Raw genomic sequence first — 23157 nt, forward strand, 5'->3', positions numbered from 1 at the left:
TAAAGTAATAATCTATTTAGTTTGAGCTGTACTGCCCATAAGGTAACAAGCAATGTTTTTAAATCGATGGGAGGAGCCCATTCTTTTTCTCTATTCAGCATGAACTGAGACACCTTCCCTTCTCAAAGTTGTCTTCAATGCACTGAGAACTTGCATATAAGGAAAGATGAAGGAGTTCAGTATGTTTAGTCTGGAGAGGAGATGACTGAGAGGTGATATCATAGCCCTCTTCAAATATTTGTCACATAGAGAATGTCCCATAGAGAGTTGTTTTCTATTGCCCCAGAGAATTAGACCAGAACCAACAGGTTAAAATTAAACCAAGAGATTTCAGCTAAAGATTATGAAGAACTGCCTAACAGTTAGAGCAGTTCCTCAATAGAACAGGCTTCCTCAAGAGGTGGTGGTCTCTCCTCCTTTGGAAGCTATTAAGCAGAGGATGGTCATTTGTCAGTATTGCTGATTCTATGACACAGTATGAACTTAGGCAGCCCATGAGAGTGCAGAAGAGATGAGCCAGTGCTCGGCTCTCATGGCCATTTCTTATGTGTCCAGAGTAATGCAGATCACCACCTGGGGGCCAGGAAGTAATTTTCCTCCAGACCAGACCTGTCAGGGATCCTGGAGGTTTTCTGCCTTACTCTGGGCATTGTGAGTGGTAACCTGGGGGGGAAGGAGGCTGTGAATTTCCTGCATTGTGCAGGGGGTTGGATGAGATGACCCTTGGGGTACCTTCCAGCTCTATGTTTTTAACTTGAAGGGTCTAACGCTTTGCACAGGGCATCCCAGAGCAGCTAGTCACTAGAAAAAGAACCAGTAAGGTGTAGTGGTTAGATAACAGAGTAGGATCTGAGAGACCCAGGTTCAAATCCCCACTCTTCCATTCAAGCTTACTGGGTGACCTTGGACCAATCACAAACTCTAAGCCTAACATGTATTTTCAAGACCTTCTCAACAATATCAGTAGGAAAGAGCAAGAGTCCAGTAATACCTATAAGACTAACAAAATTTGTGGTAGGGTATGAGCTTTCATTAGTCACAGCTCACTTCTTCAGATACAGCTAGAATGTGAATCCATCTGTCCTTATATCTTGGAGAGCGGAGTGATTACAGAAGCAGGTTTGTGCTTCTGTAGTGGACCAGTTCCTGAATTGAGGAAATGTGTGCTGAGCCAGTATCAGAAAGTGAAGAAAAGTGTATACTGCAGCAAGAAGTTTATCATTGTTAGGAAATAAATGGGGTAGATTTAAAAAAATTGGGCTTGAAGCCACCTTGAATGTTCAGCTTCTGTAATCACTCCACTCTCCAAGATATAAGAACCAATGGATTCATATCCTAGCAGTATCTGAAAAAGTGAGCTGTGACTCACAAAAGCTCATACCCTACCACAAATTTTGTTAGTCTTATAGGTGCTACTGGTCTCTTGCTCTTTTCTACTGCTACAGACAAACACAACTACCCATCTTGATCTTTTTCAGCAACATGTGTAACTTTGTACACTTAAGTAATGATCTCTGACTAATGAAATCTTATGCTAGAATAAACTTTGTTAGTTGTTAAGGTGCCATTAGATTCCTGTTTTGGTTTTGGGTAGCATTTTTGTATAGTCAGAGTATAATCTGACTATAGGGTTTTTGTATAGTCAAGTATTCATGATAAAAACTAATTTGCCTCTGTGTCTGAAGAAAAGGCCTAAGCAAAGAAAAGACATTTTTGCAGATATTGAATATTGGACAGTCATGATTGCTGAAAGACAAGGAAAGGATAAAAGATCAGAAAGTGACACTCAAAGCTCAATTTGCATTCCAGTATTTCTAAAAACAATATTCCTCAAAACATAAGCAATTGTGGTTTTAAGGGTGGTTGTAAGTTAGCTAGAGTGCAGAATAGGACCAGGAATTTCAAAGAAATGAACTCTAATGGCAAACAATATTAAATTATATATTGTTACTCCTGATAAACACAGCTGTTTCTGCTCTTCAACCCTTCATTAAAGCCAGCAGCAATATAAAATTCAGAATAACAATGTCTTCACAGCAACAGCCTTCAGCAGTGAGAAAAATTCTACTTCAATTTCATTTATTTATTAAAAATTATACCCCAACTTTCCTGTTAATTAATCTTAACATTTAAGGTGGCTTCAAGTGCAATTTTCTCAATCTACCCCATTTCTTTCCTAACAACGATCAACTTCTAGCTGCAGTATTCACTTTTCTTCACTTTCTGATACTGGCTCAGCTCAAATTTCCTCAGTTCAGGAACTGGTCCACTACTGCACAAACCTGTCTTTCAAACCCCCTTTCTACTAAGCTAGTTAAAATCTCTCTCTTGCAGCACATTATAGATTTCTGTCACCTACAACATCATCCCAGCACCCCATTAAATTATCAAAAAGCACTAGAAACAAGAAAGTCTGAATTCTCTTTGTGCCGTAAAAAGTCTGCTCCACATCTTCTTTGGTACTGTATAAGCAGTAATGTTTTTTTAAAGCCTGTTGTGTATAGGATCATTTTAAAATATTGTATCTCCTAAACACTGGTATGACATTCCTAAAGTTACTCAGACAGTACAAGAAATTCCAACAGTCATTTTGTTATTCATTTTAATACATCCCTATTTTTAGGCACTGAGGAAACAGATTCTTCCAGTCCTGTGAATGATACTCAGATGAATGATACTCCAAGAAGGCATAAAGGTGTGAAAAATCTCTATTGCGGAGAAGGTGATTGTCTCACAACTGAAAGGGCTTTATATGAGAGTTACTCTACAGACCTTTATAAGAATGATGTATCCCCCCCACCCCCTAAATAAACTCAGTGTGCTGCAGCAGGTTGAGTAACTGGGTTTATGGCTTCCAGACAGAGAAGGGCAGCATCCATCGGGCCCAACTTCACAAACATGCATTCCCTACAAAAAGGTGTAGTAAAAAACAGAGACTTTGCAGGAAGAGGAAGAAACGGAGATATCTGTGCATCCCCCTTCAATGAAGCTCCCACAGAATACAGAACGGCCTTTCAAGGATATGGAAAAAGGCTTTAAAAAGTCCCAGGGACGCCTTAAAGACTAACAGTTCCCTACTAGAGTTACAACCCTCTGAAGTCAATGGGCTTAAAAGTGTACAACTCTACCCAGACAGTGTTGTTACAGTGCAATCCTCTGCAGATACATTCCAGACAAAACCCACTGACTTCAGCAGATAAAGCAGGGCAATCCAGCATAGGACTGCACTGTTATTGCGGCAGAGACTTCGGTGAACACCAGCTCGCTTCATCGGATGGGTAAAGCATGACAAGGCTTCTAACATGCCGCCAAGGGGAGCACAGGTGCGGCGCGCCCGCGGAGCTCTCCGAAGCAGCCAGCCTATGAGTGCGGGGAAAGGGGCGCTCCTTTGCCCAGCGGAGGTCCTACAGGGCGCAGGGGCCAGTTTTCCCTATCAGGGCCACTGAGGGAGAAGAGAGCCTTGAAGGACGCCTCTTCGCGGGCTACCTCAGTGGGGGCCCAACCACGCGCCTGTCCTCCATCCCTGGGGCTTGTGGGCGGTGCCTCACCTTCAGCACCGGCGTCAGGTACTCGGCCACCTCCAGCGCCTTCCCTTTCACAGTGTTGATGACGCTCTGCATCCTGCCTCGTCCGCAGGCAAACCGGCGAGAGCGCGCAGCCCTGTCACCTGCGCGGAGCAACCAAACCCCGGCAAGCGCCCCGCTGCCCCTTCCTTCCGGAGGCTCACAGCCACTAACGCCTTCCCGTCCGCCCACCGCTGCCAATAGGGGGAGGGATCACATGGACGGCTACTCCGGCACGTGACTTTACTGAGCTCTCTTCGGCAGACGCCGCCGCCTCCTGCTCCCGGAGGTAGCTATTGCGACTGCGCAGTAAAGGAAAATAGGCAAAGAGAGAAGCCCTCACTGCGAGGTGGTCCGCCCTTGATGGCTCTCTCTTTTGAGTCCTGTCAGAAGGCGCTCGTGTCACGTGACTGAGAGGCCGGGGTGGGGGCTGACGCTGCTTTCTGTGCGCGTGCGCGGAGCGGCCGGTAGGGGAAGGCTGAGGCAGGTGAGGGAAAGTGATGTCCGGAGAAGGAAAAATAGCAGCTGTCAGGTAAGCAGGTCAGCCGGGAGGGAGACGAGCGTCTCTTTCCCGTCTCTTATGGGGAAGAGGCAGCGCAGGTTGCCAGCGTCGGTGGAAGAAAATTTCCATTTGAGGGTCGCGTTTCTTTATTTCGTCTGCTCAGTTCATGGGACGACCCAGTTCCGGATGGCTAGCTGCCGCGTTTCTGGGTGCGTGTCTGTTCTTGTTTCAAATCTCGGCCGTGAGTAGATCTCCTTTGCCAATCCACTAGCCGAAAGTCGCCCACTAAAGCGGCCACGGTTTTGTACTTTATGGCGATTTGGCTCTGTGGACATTTTCTCCCATGTCTGCCAACTTGGGCTCCGTGCTCTCTTTCTGAGAATGTGGGTTCTAGACCACGAAAGGTTATGCCACAACTCTTTTTAAAAAGGCTTTCATATCACAGGACGCTTGTTTGGTTTTGCTGCAACAGACTGACGTGGCAATTCTAAACAGAGTTACTCCAATCCAAGCCCGCTGGACTACTTAGGGGTTCACTGTAAATCTGTGAAACTTGTCCCATGCTTAGTATGCCTTTAACAGCAATCTGAACCTTAGAAGTTTAACACAAAAAGGCTTTTTGAGCATGGAGATAGGGGGGGAAGCATATGTTGGTGCTGCTTTTAGGGCCCCAAATTATTAATATTAATCTATGTTAAAAGATGTATTGTCGAAGGCTTTCACGGCTGGAGAACGATGGTTGTTGTGGATTTTCCGGACTGTATAGCCGTGGTCTTGGCATTGTAGTTCCTGACGTTTCGCCAGCAGCTGTGACTGGCATCTTCAGAGGTGTAGCACACACTGAGAGATCTCTGTCTTTTGGTGCTACACCTCTGAAGATGCCAGTCACAGCTGCTGGCGAAACATCAGGAACTACAATGCCAAGACCATGGCTATACAGCCCGGAAAATCTGCAACAACCATCTATGTTAAAAGGTTCTTGGAAGGGCAGTGATTATGAAATTCTTTAAACACTTGAAATGAAATGCATAAGTGTTGATTGTGATGATCATGGTTTGGATCCAGCAATGTAGGTGGGAGAAAGAAAATGTGCTTTGTGCAATTCCGCGTATGTATGCAATAGCACAAGGCCTGTAGCAGCAAAATAACACTGTGCAGATGGAGCAAGACTTGTATAAATGGTTGGAGTTTTTTTTTTTAAAGTAACAACATCCTATTATCCAGTATTTTGAAAAACAGAAATAAACCATGTAAAATTATTGAAAGTTACCCTTCCTCCTTACCATTTGAGGATTGTTTTTAAGGCTGTGATTGAGTTTGTCTGACAAGCTCTTCCATCTTCTTTCCAAGATGGAAACAGGCCTAGCTTCCCTGCACCAAGATTAATGTGAATGGTTGATGGTTGTTAAGATGTCACTATAGAATTAAGGCTAGCAAACAAATAATGCTAAAAGAGAAATCACATCCATTTTTCCTTTTAAAAAATTTGCATGTTCCATAAATGATAGCATTGCTGATCTTGTGTTGGATATGATGCAGTGCAAGTTCATCTGTCAGTAGACTCAGGGCATATCCTGCACGGGAGCTTTCCCAATTGCCTGTTAAGCCTTTTACCATTGTAGCAGAAGTGTTTAAAGTAATGCCTGCAAAAGAATGGTTGTGCTGTACACTTTACTGCAACATTCCTTGGCTGGATTCGTCCCATGTTCTGTTTTTTGTTTCTCCAGCCTGGTGTATGGATTGTGATGAATCAGCACACCCAAATCCTAACAGAAATTCCTTAAAGACATGCCCAGAAGGTTAATCTTTTGTATGCCTTGATCTATTAGGATGAGTCTGTCAGGTCATGGAGCAAGTAGCTTGATACATTTGGCTTGACAGCAGTTTAACTTTTCAAACAAAACTGGGTTGCAGGTGGAATACACAAGTCTGTGCAAGTGGAGAAATGGTGTATAAAACAATTAGCTTCTTTCTGCATACCACTGTGAAAGTATTGAATGAGCTTTGCTTATTAGACAAAATGTTACTGTGTTCAGTGTGTGTTTGTGTCTTGGTGGTGGTGGAGAGTGCCCTCAAATCATAGCTGACTTATGGTGACCCCTAGTGGAGCTTTCAAGGCAAAATTTCCCATCCAATTACTAACCAAGGCTGACCCTGCTTAGCTTCTGAGATCTGATGAGATCAGGCTCACCTGGGCTATCAAGGTCAGGGTATTTGTATCTTAATCAGGCAAATATCCTCAGAGAATTTGTCTTCTAGTATATGAAAGTTAATACCTGCTCTCCCCCTTTTGTTTAATATCTGAGTTCATTTATTTGCAATTTTTAGTTAGTTCTTTGGAATGCAACTGACAATTGTTTGACTGCCATTAATGTGTGACCTGACCACTGCTGGTCACGCCTTGGTGATGTCTAGATTAGTCTATTGTAATTCACTGTATCTGGAACAGTCCATGAGGATTGTTCAGAAATTTGAACTGGTTATTGCCTATTTGCTGCTTTACACATTCATATGTCACAAGAAGTGACAATTGCATTAGCTACCGCTGTTTTCCAGGTTCAATATAACTTCAGTATAACATGTTTTGGTAAAAGTCCTAAATGAAGGGAGTTCAAGGTGTTTCTCAAGGAGTACTTCCTCATGAATCTCCCTGTAGTTTAAGATCAGCAGCCTTCATAGGGAAAGGCTTTAGCAGCCTATTTAAATGCTCCAGAAAGTTATGAACTGTACATGGTTGTTTTTCTAAAAGGCATGCTTGATAAGATTTTTGCTTTACTGTTCAAAGGTTACTGACAACAAGACAACAGAATGGAGTCCAAGTTCTACAGTCAGCCTGCTCGGTGGTCCAAGTCAGCAGTCTATACACTCCTGTTAGGAGGTGCCTTTGTTACTCTGGGATCAAGTCGCATCCTTCTGATGAAATACTCTGCCAATGAAGGTACATTTTTGCATTTAACTTTCTAATATTTATCAACTTACTGTCTGCCTTAAAGTTCTTGCCATTATATGGCATTAAATTGTTGTCTGGAGTCCTGATTTTTCTGTGAGTTTTGTGGCAATTTGGATTCTATCCCCAGAGTGACTTTGCCTGAAGTATAGTTAATATAAATCTGTATCACTAGAAAACCTTCTGTAGCATTGGACACCTTTTATTTTATATCATGTAATATACATATTTTAGATACTATTGAGAATGAGGGTGAAAGCATGAAATCCACAATCTTCTGAGATTAATAAGAGATGTGGAGGGAAGTGGTACATTTGTAGGACACTTAAACCTTATTCTGACATCTCCTTGAGATTCCATTTGCCAGCTGAGTCTTTTATGGAAGCACAATCTGTATTTTCATTTATTTCTTTACAGTCATGTGGGCTTGCTTTTTTTAATAAAAATGGGTTGCAGAGATTGTTGGTGACCCAAATCCCACAGGTAAATCTGTGCTAAATATAGTAGACATACATAAATTAAATTGTTGTTTGGTTAGTGTGAATATCTGTGACATCTTGTATAAGGCGTCTGCCAATTTTTCTCAGATAACAGGTATGATTATCTTCCGGCAACTGTGAATGTGTGCTCAGAGTTAGTGAAGCTGGTGCTGTGTCTGATAATGGCACTCTGGATAACTAGAAAAGGTAAGCTGTTGTATTTGTAGCTCTTAAATAATAGTTGTCTGCTATCTTCATATATTTGTTGGGCACTTATGAGTCGTGACACATCTTTTGACTTTCACTGACTGGGTATCTTACTGTGCAGAAAGAAAAAAAATAGAGTGGTCTGAGAAAATTGAATATTCTCTACTAGGGGTGTGCAATTCGGGTATATGATACCCGAAAAAAACCTGAAACAACCTGTTTCGGGTTTTCCCGAAACGTTTCAGAAAACCCGAAACGTTTCGGGTAATCCGAAACAGCGATTTCCGAAACGTTTCGGTATTTCAGCTTGGTTTAGTAATGCGTTTCAATGGGAAAAAGCCTCCCCCAGGCTTCCTGGAAGCCTGGAGGAGGCATTTTCCCACCATATCAAGCCAAAATTGGTGGGGACCTTCCTCTAACTCCCCTCTAACAACCCCCCAAGTTTCAGAAAAATTGGACTTTGGGGGGCCAAGTTATGGCCCCCCAAAACAGGTCCCCCTATCCTCGCCTAAAAGGGAAAGGTTTTTACTTGCTGCTGCTGATCTCTTACGTTGTGGATGCTGCTGCTGATCTCCATGTTTCCTATGGGGGAAAAATGAAGAGGCAGGCTTGTCTTTCGGGGGGGGGGTGCATTTTGCATGCAAAATGCCCCCAACCCTCAGGGGCCCTTCTCCTACCTTTCCTCCCACCCCCCACCAAAGCTCAGCCTGCTCCCACTTGGGGGGGCATTTCATGGCCTCCCAAAGTAGGTGCTCTTCCCCCCCCTTTCTGCACTATTTCCAGATGGGTAATAACAGAGGCTTGTCTTGCTAGGGGTGGCATTTTGCATGCAAAATGCCCCCAACCCTCAGGGGCCCTTTTCCTACCTTTCCTCCCACCCCCCACCAAGGCTCAGCCCCAAGGCTCAGCCTGCTCCCACTTGGGGGGGGCATTTCATGGCCTCCCAAAGTAGGTGCTCTCAGCCCCCAAAGTCCACCCCCTACAGCCCCACACATACCCAATTCTCCCCCAGCTGCCACACACAGATCCAAATCCCCACAGTAGCTCCTCACAGGCCCAAATCCAGCCCCAGAAGCCCCACACAATTCCAGGAACAGGCTGGCCAGCCTTCTCCCTTTGTTTCCTATGCTGTGAACTATAACACTCTGTTTTCCAGAGCAAATGTGCACAGCCCAGGGATGCCACAATGGTGGACACACTTCTGAGTGCCAACTTGTCCCTGTGAAAGAGCACCTGAACCACAGACACCCTCCCTCAAATTCCCCCACCACCTACAGAGATGGCTGGCCAGCCAGCTCCATTATTCTCTATGATGGGAACGAACTGGACAACAAAGAATTAAACACGAACAACACAAAGTTTTTTAAAAAACATTTCTCACTTTCAAAGTACAAGTAGGCAAAGCATTATGACACATTACACCAGCAGTCCCACACACAGAAAAATAACATGACTCACTTAAGATCAGAGAATCACAAAAACACAATTCCTGTCAAAAACACTTTATTTCTTGAACAGCTTTACGTTACACAGCAGGGGGGCACACCAAAGGGCATTCCAGCATTCCACCTCACAAAAATAACACAACTCACTTAACATCAGAGAGTCACAAAAACACAATTCCTGTCAAAAAACACTTTATTTCTTGAACAGCTTTAGGTTACACAGCAGGGGGGCACACCAAAGGGCATGGCAGCAGTATCTTACACAAAAATAACACAACTCACTTCACATTAAAGAATCACCCCAAAAAATTGCTCTCAAAAGCACTTTATTTCTTTAACTGCTTTAGGTTACACAGTAGGAAGGGCCAACAGGGCGTAAAAGCAGTCTACTACACAAAAATAACACAACTCACTTCACATCAGAGAATCACTCAAACAATTGCTGTCAAAAAAGGTGAAGTGGGCTGTATTATTTTGTGTAGTACGCTGCTTTCATGCCCTGTTGTGCCCTCCTACTGTGTTGTTTTGTGTTGTTCGTGTTTTATTCTTTGATGTGCAGTTGGTTCCCATCATAGGAAACAGAACGGCAGGCTGGCCAGGCTTCTCTGTAGGTGGTGGGGATGTCAGGGAGTGGTTGTCTGTGTGTCAGGTCAGGTGCTCTTTCCCAGGGACAAGTTGGCACTCAGAAGTGTGCCCACCATTGTGGCACCCCTGGGCTGTGCGGAATTGCCCTGGGAAAGAGAGTTTAGAAGTTCCCAGCATAGGGAACAAAGCGGGAGGGCTGGCCTTTGCTAGCCTGTTCCTGGGGTTATGGGTGTGGGGCTGCTGGGGGTGGATTTGGGTCTGTGAGGGGCTAATGTGGGGAATCGGGATTTGAGTCTGTGTGTGGCTGCTGTGGGGGAATTGGGTTTGTGTGGGGCTGTGGGGGGTGGACTTTGGGGGCTGAGAGCACCTACTTGGGGAGGCCATGAAATGCCCCCCCAAGTGGCAGCAGGCTGAGCCTTGGTAGGGAGTGGGAGTAGAGGTGGGAGAAGGGCCCCAGAGGGTTGGGGGGCATTTTGCATGCAAAATGCCACCCCTGGCAAGACAAGCCTCCCCCAGGTGGAATTGGTGGAGAAAAGAGCACCTACTTAGGGAGGCCATGAAATGGCCCCCCCAAGTGGGAGCAGGCTGAGCCTTGGTGGGGGGTGGGAGGAAAAGTGGGAGAAGGGCCCCTGAGGGTTGGGGGGCATTTTGCATGCAAACTGCCACCCTGCCAAGACAAGCCTGCCTCTTCATTTTTCCCCCATAGGAAATAATGAAGAAGATTAGCAGCAGCAAGCTAAAAATACGTTTTTAGGCGAGGATAGGGGGACCTGGTTTGGGGGGCCATAACATGGCCCCCCAAAGTCCAATCGGTCTGAAACTTGGGGGGTTGTTAGAGAGGAGTTAGAGGAAGGTCCCCACCAGGCATCCGGGAAGTCGGAGGCATTTTGCCATTGAAAAGAAACCCGAAACAACCCGAAACAATACCCGAACCGCTAAACCGCCTTTTCGGATTTAGCTGTTGCTGAAACAGATTCTCGTTTCGGGTATACCCGAAACGAGAATCCCAAAACAATGTGCCTTTGCACACCCCTATTCTCTACCCTTCATAGGGTAGAGAATACCCTTCATAGGCTAAAGGATTTTCCTCTTTTGCAGTTTTTAAATAGCTTTTACATAGTGCAATTGCACAAATTCTTGTATATTAGTCTATTTATTACGTAATATTCTTCACTAATATGTGTCTTAGGTACCACAACACTCTAATTCTGTATTTTCAGTATACCACCTAGCCACCCACATTTGTTACAGAATTGATAAGGGCCTTTCTGTAGAATTTGTTGTGTAATTCCATCTTGCTCAACCATAGGCTCATTCAGCACATCTGAACAATAAGATGGGCCATCTAAGAAAAGGGACTCTGCTTGTGTATGTGCTAGAGTTTCCCTCTCTGCTTTTGACTTCATTGTTTACCTTTGAAAGTGCTAAGTTTTGCATTAATAGAGCTCCTTGAGAAAAAATGTTTTCTGTCTCCATTCTCATCATTAGAATATGTCAATAATTCCTTGGCTTGTAGCGCAGATTACTTAATGCTCATAAAGAATCTTAAATAGATTCAGAGTGGCATTCAAAAAGATTAAACAAGGGTTTTTGTTTTTCTATAAAATAGAAGGCTTACTACTCATTTTTCAGTATTTCATAAATCAAAATGGCAGGAAATTTACTTTTCCAGAGAGTGGTTAGAATCTGAAGAGCTGTACAATTACTTCTATGCCTCCAAGGGGGCTTCAGGCACTTGATTCTTGAATAGCAGCCTCCCATGAGACATTGCTATGGACTTCTGAAACAGAGGAATTGCAAAGGTAATTTGTGATAAGGCATGATAATCTGCTTTTCAAAGAAGCCAGCCTGTCAAATAGGTGAAAACTAATACTTGGGGTAGTTTAAAGTAGCTCATGCTGTTGGTAGAAAATGTCACATGTACATCAATTATTGTTCTTCAAATGTCAATGAGCTCAAAGGATAGCTACATAATCTATCTCTTTTTGTTGTTGTTGTTATTGTTTTTAAGATTCACATTTCTTTTTTCCTATTATTTTAATCTCATCTAGCCTAGGATTGATGTGTTATAGAAATAAAGCCAATAAATTTGTGATGCCCCTTGAAGTTCAAGCAAATTTGCCACTGCTCCTCAACACCCAGGCACCTTCACCTATACATATGTACTACAGCTCATGATTGTAATTCATCATATCACAATAGGAATATAAATATCTGCAGAATTGTATCCCTTGTAATCTGTTACAAAGATGAAATTTGACTTATCTGTATTGCGACACTTTGCAATGTGTAATATACTTGTGCTTAGCAATAACAACGTGGGACTACAAGTTGTTCAGTTTACTGTATCTTGAGTACTCATGTACAATGAGTACATTCTTCATGTGATAAATGTACTTATGTTGGGAGTACACCATTTTTCATGTGATGAGGCTTTATGTAAAACAGCCTCCACCTGATAAGCCGCAACAAAGATAATATTAGAAAACTAGCCTTTTCTCTGAAGTGGGAGCTTTCCAGTTTGTTTACACCGTGTTCATTTCACGCTTTTAAAAAAAATTAAAGTCACCATGTAACACTTTTAACAAATGAGAAGGAAAGTTGAAATTGATCTGTGATCCAAGGATTGCTTCTCTGATACATCATGGATTTTTCCTGCATTCTTCTCCCGAAATAGTCCCTTCTGACCCCTCCAGAAACTGTATTCCAGATGGCACAGGACCCATGTGGATTAATAGCCACATGGGGGTCTGCATTAGGGGTGGGCAAAGGACTGAACTCTGTCCTGGTGACAGTGTTAGATAGGATCTAGCCCTTTGTGTCTCTTTAAAACCTGTTATCAATGTAGTAATTAGGGCATGGTACGTATATATTGGCAGTAGAAAACATTTGACTTACTTTGCACCTTCTCCCCAATTCCTTTTAGGAGGTTATTCTCATAGTGGATTTGGCTGCAACTCATGGAGGCAATTCTGTAGCTACATTAAATGGTCGATACCAGCCTTTCTTTATTTTTTGGATAATCTGATTGTCTTTTATGTGCTGTCCTACCTCCAGCCAGTAAGTATCACTTCAGGAATACAGAATATTTTTTCAGGTGTCTCACAGTTGTCTTATGGTGCAAAATCTATGGAGTCCTATATCTAAGTAACCTGTGACCAGTTAAGATCAAATCACAAGACTTAACTGGGCCTACTACCCCATTTTTTACCTGATTAGGTGAGCTTCTCATGTTACAAGCATCTAGATTGGTGGGTTATGGGACATTTGTCCTGAGTAAAACCAGAGTGCTTTTTGATTGTTTCAACAAAAATGAATGCATGAGACACATTATTGTGTCACTTGGTATCATGAGCTAGTGTAGTATAGTGGCTAAGAGAGTGAGCTGTGATTTGGGAAATCCCTGGTTCAAATCTTCTTGTTGCCAGAAGCTGATTTTAGGAAAGCTACTCCCCCCTCCCATCTGCAGTATGGGTATAACTTGTGACCTACCTTTCTGGACTTTTGGAAATATTGTAACAAGATATTGTATGCATTGAACTCTGAAAGTAGCATATAAATTGCAAGAATTATTATTAATTATTTATTTATTAAAACATTTTTACCCTATCTTTCGTCGTGGTTCAAGTGATGTCTTATGTCCAGTTATGGCCCAGTGCAATAATGCAAGTAGGAAAGGTTTAACAGGAATGTTCAGCCAAATATATTTTAAAAATATGAACCGTGGCATACGTTTTCAAATGCCTACATGTCCAGAATATGAATAGCAGTTTCCTGTGGCCCCAAGCAGCCCAATGTAATTTTAGTCAAAAAGTGGTAGTAATGTAAGTAGTGATGACTTCACCCACATGGAAAAGAAGAATGCTTTCAAATGGTAAGCAGCAGAGGTATTCTGTGACTTAATGTTGCAACAGCATGATTGTGTATAATCTGTATATAATATATAATATGTAAACATGTACTATGATCCCTCAGTAGATATGCTCCTAATTTGGAAAGTATTCAGTGCTACGTGATGCCATTTTTGTCATGGATCCTGATCACTCAAAAGGAGCCAACTTGTGTCATGAAACATACTTCCAGCTCCCAGACTTTTATCTGAAGTACAGAGTACCATGAATACAGAGTGGCTCTTGAGAACTCAAAAGTTGGCTAGCCCTGATCTGAAGCAAAGGCAATAAGCAATTTTTCTGTTCTTTTATCACTAATGATAGGACAAGGGTGAATAGATTTAAGATACAATAAAGGAGAGTCACAGAAAATATTTGGAGTTGCTTCCTAATAAAGATGTGGAATCTCTCTTTGGCAAATTGCAGAGGGAGGGACAGAAGAAGAGTAGGGTAAAGAACAAAAGACTATCTGACAGGGATGGTCCTGAATCCCTACTAAAGTATAGGTTAAAGTAGAATCTAGAATGATTACGTAATAGCTGTGTCATGTCACTAGCCTCTTCCTGCACAAGGGGCCATAAGCCAGTCATGAGCGGGAACACATTTGCTCTTCTGCTGTGTTGTGGGCTTCACTTAGCTCTAGTTCTTGATCCCTGCTTATTTCACTTCTCTGAAGTTCCAGGAATCAGGAACTGACCACTGTCAGACTGTGGGGTTAAAGAAGAGGCACACATTTTATTTTGGATATTTTATTAATAAATTCTACTGTGCTGTAAACAGTACAGTACTATTAAGAAACTCAACAGATCTATATGCCTCAAGTTGGTAACCTGAAATAAGATGATCCAAAGGGATAGTGTGTGTTTTATTTTTGGTCTTCTGTTTCGGTTGGAAGGAGTTGCCAGAAGTGATCTTTCTCCTTCCTCCAGAATCTTGCTGCTTTTTACAGAAGGGGGACCCCTCATGACTAAAATGCACAAAAATAGTAGGGGCTGCAGTGAGGAGGAGGAATTGGGTGAAATCATCTCCTCCTTTGCTGGCGCAAACACCATAGCTGGGAGAACAGAAGCACAAGCAACTTGTTCTACTTCCTTCCATTGTAATATATGAAATAGGCTTATAGGTCTTGCCTATGGCCCCCAGACAATTTTTGGAGCTCAGAGAAAAAAGCAAGAGTAAAATCTTTCCTTTATAGAAAAAGTAGGGGAAAGAATAACTGCAAGTTACTTGTATTTCTTCTACCTTTACTGCTCTGAAATGCACAAGTGCCAGGAAACTAGTATTTATTTGTAATAAATGTCCAGTTCTTAGTCATTTCCCCCCACCAGCTGGAGATTCTTTGATTCATTTTTATACTGAGAAGTTTTGCTTAGATGGAACAATCTCAACCATGGTTTACCAGGCTTAAGTTTGGGGAGGACCTCCTGATTCTGATAACTGAGCACTGTGATATGTATCCTATTTCAAGGCTGCATTTTACATGCAACTTTGTTCCTTGCAACCTTTTTTCTAGGCCATGGCTGTGCTGTTCTCAAATTTTGTCATCATAACAACTGCCCTCCTGTTCAGGATAGTCCTGAAGTAAGTAGCTGTGGAAACAATTTCATTAGTCATTTCTCTGTTTCTACTATTACTATTGCCAAATTTTCTTTAAAGGCCTGTAAACAAAGACCAATGGTATTTGAAATAAATAGCAAACCAGAATAAATCCAGGGTTGGGGTTTTTTTGCTTTTATGCATTAATGTACAAGCCAGTTGCTGTCTTGGCTATTGTTGATGAGAACTGCAGTCCTGAATGCGTATGCTTGGGTGTTAGTCTCATTGAACTTTGTGAGAGTTATATTTAAGTAACCGTGTTTAGGATCAGGCTGCACATAAGCCAGTGCTGTAGGCATAGATCAATTTAGATCTGTTTTGGTCACAAAACAGTTTAGAGGAATGAGTTTATAAAACCTCCTTAATTGATCTGTTTTCTTTAGCATTTTGAATGTGGTAGGCTTTGCTTAATTTCTGGTCGCTTTCAACTGTAAAGATCTAGTCCTCAGGATTGAGTACCATTCCTATAATATTTGATCTCCCCACCTTTATGCTGTATGTTTTTAGTTGTCTGAAAATAAATAGCTGTCCTATTCTATTAAATGATATTCTAGTCAAACAGGTTTTATACATTTTCAACTAATGCAAACGAGTGTCTGTTAAATCATTTTTCTAGGTGAATGAGATATGTAATCTAAACTGCTGGTTACCATCCAAGACCTTGAATGTAGCATATATCTAGTGTTCTGACATTTGGTTTATTTATTTTATTTATAGTCCGCCTTTCTCACTGTGACCCAAGGTGGATTACACAGAGCAAGTCAATATAATCAACAGCTAGGACATTCAGTGAACAAAATACAATAGGGTATGGGTTGCAGAAATTTGAAAACAAGCATAAATCCGAACATAGAGATGAAACATTTCTGAAACAAAGCGTAAGTAATTAAACATGACATCTTTAACAAAGTGGAAACTACCCAGTAGGAGCATATCTACATCAGCAGATAGTACCCAGTAGAATAGTCTACAGTCCCAGTCCCTTACCCAGCATCTTTCTGATCCATTTCTTATGGCACAGCCTCATTACCTGACTTTTGTTTAATGTGTCATAGTATGAGTCTCTGAACATATTACGTGATTACTGTAGGGAGAAGGTGGGGGAGATCTTGGCCTCACAAGGTATTTAGATTAGTATAATGTGTGTTTTATCTCTTCTTATCACTTGTGCTCTATTGCTGGAGCTTGTTAGATTGTTCAGTGTGTCTTCTTCGGTCTGCATGCTTAAAAGGCCTTTCTTGTCTACACACAGACGACAGCTCTCCTGGGTGCAGTGGGCCTCTCTGATGATTTTGTTCCTGTCTATCATAGCCCTTACTGCAGGGACTGGAAGCAACCAGCATAGCTTGGCTGTACATGGATTTCACCATGACAGTTTTTTCAGCCCATCTAACCACTGCCTGCAGTACACCAGGCCAGAGGATGAGTGCTGGGGAAGAGAAAATTGCACAACAAACTGGCACTTCCCCACTTTCACATGGAACATAACTACCACTGCTACAGGAGTCTTGAAACCATTTCAGCTTGGTCTAGGACATCTGCTCATATTACTACAGTGCTTTATATCCGCTCTAGCCAACATCTACAATGAAAAAATTCTGAAAGAGGGCGGCCAGTTCAGCGAAAACATCTTTGTACAGAACACTAAGTTGTATCTCTTTGGAGCGATATTTAATGGCCTGATACTGGGCCTACGCACTGAACATCGAGGCCAGATAGAGTACTGTGGGTTCTTCTATGGCCACAACACATTTTCTGTGGCCCTTATTTTTGTCACTGCTTTCCTGGGGCTCTCAGTGGCTTTCATCTTGAAATTCCGAGACAACATGTTTCATGTTCTGACTGCACAAGTTACAACTGTGATCATCACCACTGTGTCTGTTTTTGTTTTTGACTTCAAGCCTTCTATGGAGTTCTTCTTGGAGGCTCCTGTAGTACTTTTGTCCATATTTATCTATCATTCCAGCAGCCCTCGATGCACGGAATATACTGCACAATGGGAGAGGAGCAAACTTGGAGGAGGTACATGGGAACGCTCCAGTGGGGTAAGGTTTTGGAATGTTGCATTCTGACCCCATCCCACCCGTAAAGCTGGGATGAGATCAGACATAAGCAGTGGCTAAAGCAGCGTTCTGTCCCTTGAAAAGTGTGCTGCACTGCTACAACAAATATCAATCAACTTCCTTCCTGTAGTAATCTGCTCACAGAATAATGGCATCAAAGATAGGTGGAACTTCTCCAATGGCTCTAAAATACGGCAAAAGGTGCTGCTTTCAGCCTATTGGCTCTCCCCTTGTGCAACCTTCCTTCCTTGAAAAATTCCTTGTGCTTTAAAAATCTGTGTGTGCAGCATTGCCAAAACATTTAGCATCTTTTCTGATTACAGTGTAGCTTAATAGTCTTAATGGTGGCTGCATTGCAGGAGATGAGGCCATGATCCAGTCAAAGGCCATGATCCAGTGGTAGGAACTCCCTTTGTACCACCTTCCCACCACTGTAAGTCCCTTCCATCCTACTGAACTCCTGTTACTTAGGGCAAAGTACCTTTTCTGTACTGGTGCTATTGTGTCAAACACTTGCCTTATATCAAATGCTTTATATATCAAATGCTTTCAGAGCCCAATGTGTCAAATTGGTCAGCGTATATCGTGGAAAAAATTAAAGGCATGGGTATATCTGTGGTCTCACTGTCTATGTTAACATCAAATGCCGCATTTCAACAAATTAAGAACAGGATGCTAGATATTGAATGCCAGAAGTTAAATAGCCTGGCTACTAAAACCTGCTCTCCTCTGAGCTTTGAAATTCCCCTCACTGTAGGGAGGATGGCTCCGTATTTATCTTCCCTGCAGGTGCCACAACTTCGTAGAGCGTTCTCTCTGGCCAGGTGTAATGGCCTTTGGCCATTCTATATGGCAGATTTAACAGGATAGCCTATTCAGCTAGATACTGTTCATGTGAACAAAAATGTGTTGAGTCAATTACACATGTTCTTTTGCATTGTCATTTGTACGCTGGTATATGTCAAACATATTTAAAATCTGTTCTAGCTAGTATGATGGATTGCTCTGACTCGCTCAAAGTCTATAGACTGTTGAACGATTCCTTTTCTGATGTCACCGAGAAGGTGGCTAAGTTTCTCCATTCTGCCTTGAAGTTGCGTCAAAGGATATCACAGAAATAAGTTACAATTGTATTTATGTAGTCGTAATGTAGTATCCTTTTAATTTTTGTTTTTGTAAGTGGATAACCTAAATAGTTGATATATGCCAATAAAGGCGAACTTGAACTTGAACAATGAAAAGCTTTTAGGAGTATAACCCAGTCCATTGAACATAATTTTGATTCCCAAATTATAATGATTACTAATATTTGAATGTATATTATTAGCCTAAATTATTCAGGCGATAGACAATTTAAATACTTCAACTTCGCCACAGTCGTTTGGCTTGTTATAAAGCACTCAATATATTTTGCCTCAATATTTGGGCTTTCTTTTTTTCCCTTGCAATATTTAAAACCCCAGGATCCCAGCTACCCAAGAATTCTAGAACCTTGTAATTTCAGCAGAAATTAAAAAGATGGGGACATTTTCTAGCTGTTGTTTTCCTCAAGGTGCTTTCTGCAACTTCAGAATATTATTATTCTTGTCTTACTGGTATTTAAAACATATATTTAGAATGCAGAGCTTGCCTTTGTGTTCTGTTGAATTGAGAAATTAAAAATGTTGATGACAATCTGATGTAGATTTAAATATGCTTAAACCCATTGATTTCTATGGACTTAACTTGATGTTGAATTTTGGCTGCTCTTTGAGGCTATTGGGCACCAGGTGGCACTGTATACAATGAGCTCTTCCATTCAGGAAATAATTTATACTTAAGGAGATACTGTTAAAAAGTTATCATATGAATGCCCCCCTTCTGTGACTTACATTTACATAAGTAAGGCTGTCTGCTCTTTCCATTCTGGTCCCGCCATCTAAATCCCAGTCACAAAAAAATTCTGTACTAGTGGAGTCCGAAGTAGAGTTATACCCAGGGATCATTTCGTAGAAAAAGAGCTGGAGGAACTCATTAGCATAACTCATTAGCATATGCCACACACCCCTGACATCACCTATCCTGGCGGTTTTGGATCCAATCCTGGATGAAACGGGCCCAAAATGGCTGAGAGTCAGGTGGGCGGGGCCACCTGGCATGTGACCTCTTTGGGGAACTGCTGGAACTGCTTTCCTGCACGTTCCCCCTCGAAATGAGCCCTGGTTATACCTTTCTATGTTGAGGGTCTGTTGGTGTAACTGGATCGGGTTGTAGGGTGCATTATTGTTATAATGTCACAAAAATAAAGGATTTTTTGCATACTTGTAAAAACTTTCAATGCTGGCTTTTCACCCTCTGCTTTTGTTTTCTGTAGGATGGAGAAGAACTCGAGAGGCTCACCAAACCAGACAGTGATCATGATTCAGAAGAAGAGGCCTTATGATGTTGGGATTCTTGAGTTTTAAACACTTCTTATCAGAAGAAAGGAGTTTTGAAGTGTTGAGGTGAAAACTTTTCATGCAAAAAGGAGGGAAGTTTTTATTTTTTCACTTTTATTTTAACTTCTTTTGATCAAGACATTGAAGGAAATACATTTCACCATGTGTTCCTTCTGCAGCATAAAGTGGTTGCTGTGGCATGGATGCTAGTGGGTTAGAATTGGAAGCATCACTTTGAACCATACGTATTAAGACTCCTGATTCTTTCATATCAGTAAACAAGGGGACAACTCCATGCAAGCTGATCAAAGTACCTCAGTTCAAAGCTGTTATGAGATTCAGGACCGATAAAACATTCCAGGCTATTACAGCATTCCAGAAGAACAAATTCATATGGCGTCAAACTATATTTGAGATTATCGTATATTGCATTTACTCATGTCAAGAGTACTTTCTCCCATCAAGTACTGTGTGGCAAATTTGTCTACGCTGCTGTATATATATGTTGCAAGGAGTCGTGGCCACTCATGGCTCCTTGGTATGTATAACATCTGAGATGCATGCTGTGTGTTAGATGCACAATTATATTTTGAGGTGTAAATGTAAAATATTTTATAAGAGTACCTTTGAAATGTAATGTGTTAAGCAGCCCTCAATGGTGGATATAGTTGCAAATTGCAATACATCAGTAAAGGTTCAGTCCAAGCTTAGTCCAATGTGTTGCTGAGACTATAAAAATGCTTTAAATGTGCTAAGTTTTACATATCCTTGAATATAAGAGTTTTGATTTGAATTTCTAATATTTCCTGTGCAAATTCAAAATGATTTTTCCCTATCTTAACAAATCAAAAGAGCATCTTAGCTGAGGGATTCATAATATTTCCCAAGTATATATTTGTTGTGCTGTGGTGGTATAAACTAAAAGAACAGCCTCCAATATAAAGAAGTGTGTAGTGAATAGACAATAAGATAACATCAGGCTGAGCAATGGAACTTGTGCATTTTAGTTCCACTGTTATTCTAATTGCATTATTTCTGTTTTTGTTAAAAAAAAAAGTAAGATTGTATACTTCCCCTATCTCTAAACACAAAACTCCAAACATTCCCTGTGTTCAGAGATTCACCTTCAAGACCAGCTGTGCAGGGTGGCAGAAAGCATTTAATGTTCCACAAATATTTTATAAATCTTCTCACTTAAATACTGTTGTGTCAGAAGGTAGCTTAAACAATGTACTGATGCAACGACAAACTCATCCATGAGGACTCGCTACTATTTTGGGGCATGTGACTAATGATGTGTTGACCAGGAATATTTATCTGGGTGCTGCATGCAGAGGTGGTGCACATATGGCCCAGGCTCTACTGGGAACCTCACTGTGGATACTGTCTGCATCTAGGTAAATAGGGGGGGGGATACTAGATGTGATGTTTGAACCCCGACCCAACTCTCATTCCCCTCAGTCAGATGGCAGCTGCTAGTAACTAATTTCCTATCTATCACAAGGCCCAAACAGGATCAGGGTTGGGGAGAGGTTTCTGTCTTCCTCCCTTGCCATTTTCCCAGTTTAAGTGGTTGTGAGGGCTTTATTTGCCCCTTGGGTTTCTGCACATATAGTCCACATAGTGTTCTTTCTCTATGTGTGTGTACTGCGGTTGTACAGGAAGAAAATGGAACAAGAAGACACTACAAGTGGTAAATTAAAATGGAGCAACAATGGAATAACAATAAATGGAAATAACGATGGCTGATTCTGCACACGTTGGATATTGCACTTCCAATCCTCTTTAGAGATCATTTGGAACTGAATTTTTCGAGTGTGAAACAAAAAATCCACTTCCAAATGATAGCTAAAGTGCATTGAAAGTGCATTATCCAACGTGTGCGGAATCAGTCAATGATGCAGATACCCCCCACCCTCAATTATAATAATTTATCTAACCCTTACTATGAATATGATTAGAGAATCTAAATGGGTTGAATCCTCAGATCTTCCACTGTCACAAGTGGCAAGGAGGAGGAACCCTTTTTCAGCTATGCCAGAGATTGTGGAACTTGTGTGGGCACGAAACCAAGAGACATGGACTACTACCCCTGCCCCCATCCTTGAAGTAGTGGAATATCTGGTAGCATCCAAGCAGTGCTTCTAATTTAACAATGTGTCCAGTTAGTATCCAGACTGAAATCCAGAGGAGTTAGCCGTGTTAGTCTGTGGTAGCAAAATCGAAAAGAGTCCAGTAGCACCTTTAAGAATAACCAACTTTACTGTAGCATAAGGTTTCGAGAATCATAGTTCTCTTCATCAGATGCATGGAGGGTAAGAAGAAACTGGTCAGATATATAGGTGGAGAATGGAGGAGGAGTAGATGCAAAATGGCAACATCCACTAAATGGCAAAATGTTGTTGCCAAAATGGCAACATCCAGAAACCAGTGGGAGAACACTTCAATCTACCAGGACATTCCATCAAGGACTTAAAGGTCACTGTAGTTCAACAGAAACCTTTCAAAAACAGAATTCAAGGGGAAGCTGCTGAATTGGAATTCATATGTAAATTTGATTCAGTCAGGCTTGGATTGAAGAGAGACAATGAATGGTTATCTCATTATCAGAAGTAACTGATTTCATTATCAGAAGCCAACCGATCCCATTATCAGAAGCTACTGATTGCATCTACTCCCCCCCCTCCCCTCTCCACCTATACTGTATATCTGACCAGTTTCTTCTTACCCTCCATGCATCTGACGAAGAGAACTGTGATTCTTGAAAGCTTATGCTACAGTAAAGTTGGTTAGTCTTAAAGGTGCTACTGGACTCTTCGATTTTTATCCAAACTGAGAAAATGTATTAAAAGGGAATAATGTAGATGTAGACAAGGAGATGAAATTATCTTGATTTTTTTTTGCATAATGTAATCTAGAAATCTTGGTAACACTTGAATGGGTCACAAGTGGGCCTTCCACAACTTTTTTTTACACTTCCAGCTGGAGTCCCTATCTGTAACATGGGGTGTAGTACTGTTACATTCTGGTATTGCAATACTATTGTGATATGGACTGTGACAGTGCTCCAGTAAGTAATAATATAAGTTGCTGCAGATCACACATTTTGTTGTGTATAAATGGAAAACTCTCCTTTCATTGGGTAGCTTCTGTTTCTTATGACACTCCTACAATACAAACAGCACAATTCCAAGCAGACTTACTCCAAAGCCCATTGAAATCAATGGGCTTAAACTGGAGTAAGCCTGCTTAGGATAGCACTGAGAGTGTCTTAAGTCCATTTTAATGGAGCATCCTTTTGAACCCGGCTTGTAAATTAACAGTGTTTATTTTTCACAGATATCATTAGAAGCAAGGTTATATTGCTCCTAGTGAAAAAGTGACTGCAAAACAGGTTTTGTGTTAACAGTGGATATAATTCTGGTTTGGTTTTACTTTTTTAATAAACCTTCTAGTTTCTGAG

The 23157-nt window shown here is 41.6% G+C and overlaps 2 protein-coding genes across 3 annotated transcripts in view; one reads left to right on the top strand and one right to left on the bottom strand.

Annotated features, from left to right (window-relative positions):
• ATG3 (autophagy related 3) overlaps positions 1–3768 on the bottom strand; it is a 34437-nt gene extending 30669 nt beyond the window's left edge. Inside the window, exon 1 of the mRNA XM_054974309.1 lies at positions 3549–3768. Coding sequence (XP_054830284.1) covers positions 3549–3620 — 72 coding nt within the window. The 5' untranslated portion in view covers positions 3621–3768. The remainder of the gene's footprint in view (positions 1–3548) is intronic.
• Positions 3769–4023: 255 nt separating this feature from the next.
• SLC35A5 (solute carrier family 35 member A5) lies at positions 4024–22434 on the top strand. Of its 2 annotated transcripts, none has more exons than XM_054975076.1 (7): positions 4024–4095; positions 6851–7003; positions 7600–7698; positions 12655–12788; positions 15132–15199; positions 16467–17259; positions 19631–22434. In XM_054975076.1, the coding sequence occupies exons 2-7, from the start codon at positions 6874–6876 to the stop codon at positions 19697–19699; spliced, it is 1293 nt and encodes a 430-aa protein (XP_054831051.1). In that variant the 5' UTR covers positions 4024–4095; positions 6851–6873; the 3' UTR covers positions 19700–22434. The 2 variants fall into 2 exon arrangements, with proteins under 2 accessions (XP_054831051.1, XP_054831052.1); XM_054975077.1 differs by lacking the exon at positions 4024–4095 and adding an exon at positions 4206–4274.
• Positions 22435–23157: the final 723 nt, after the last annotated feature.

Source organism: Eublepharis macularius, chromosome 3, assembly GCF_028583425.1.
Source record: "Eublepharis macularius isolate TG4126 chromosome 3, MPM_Emac_v1.0, whole genome shotgun sequence".
NCBI lineage: Eukaryota > Metazoa > Chordata > Lepidosauria > Squamata > Eublepharidae > Eublepharis > Eublepharis macularius.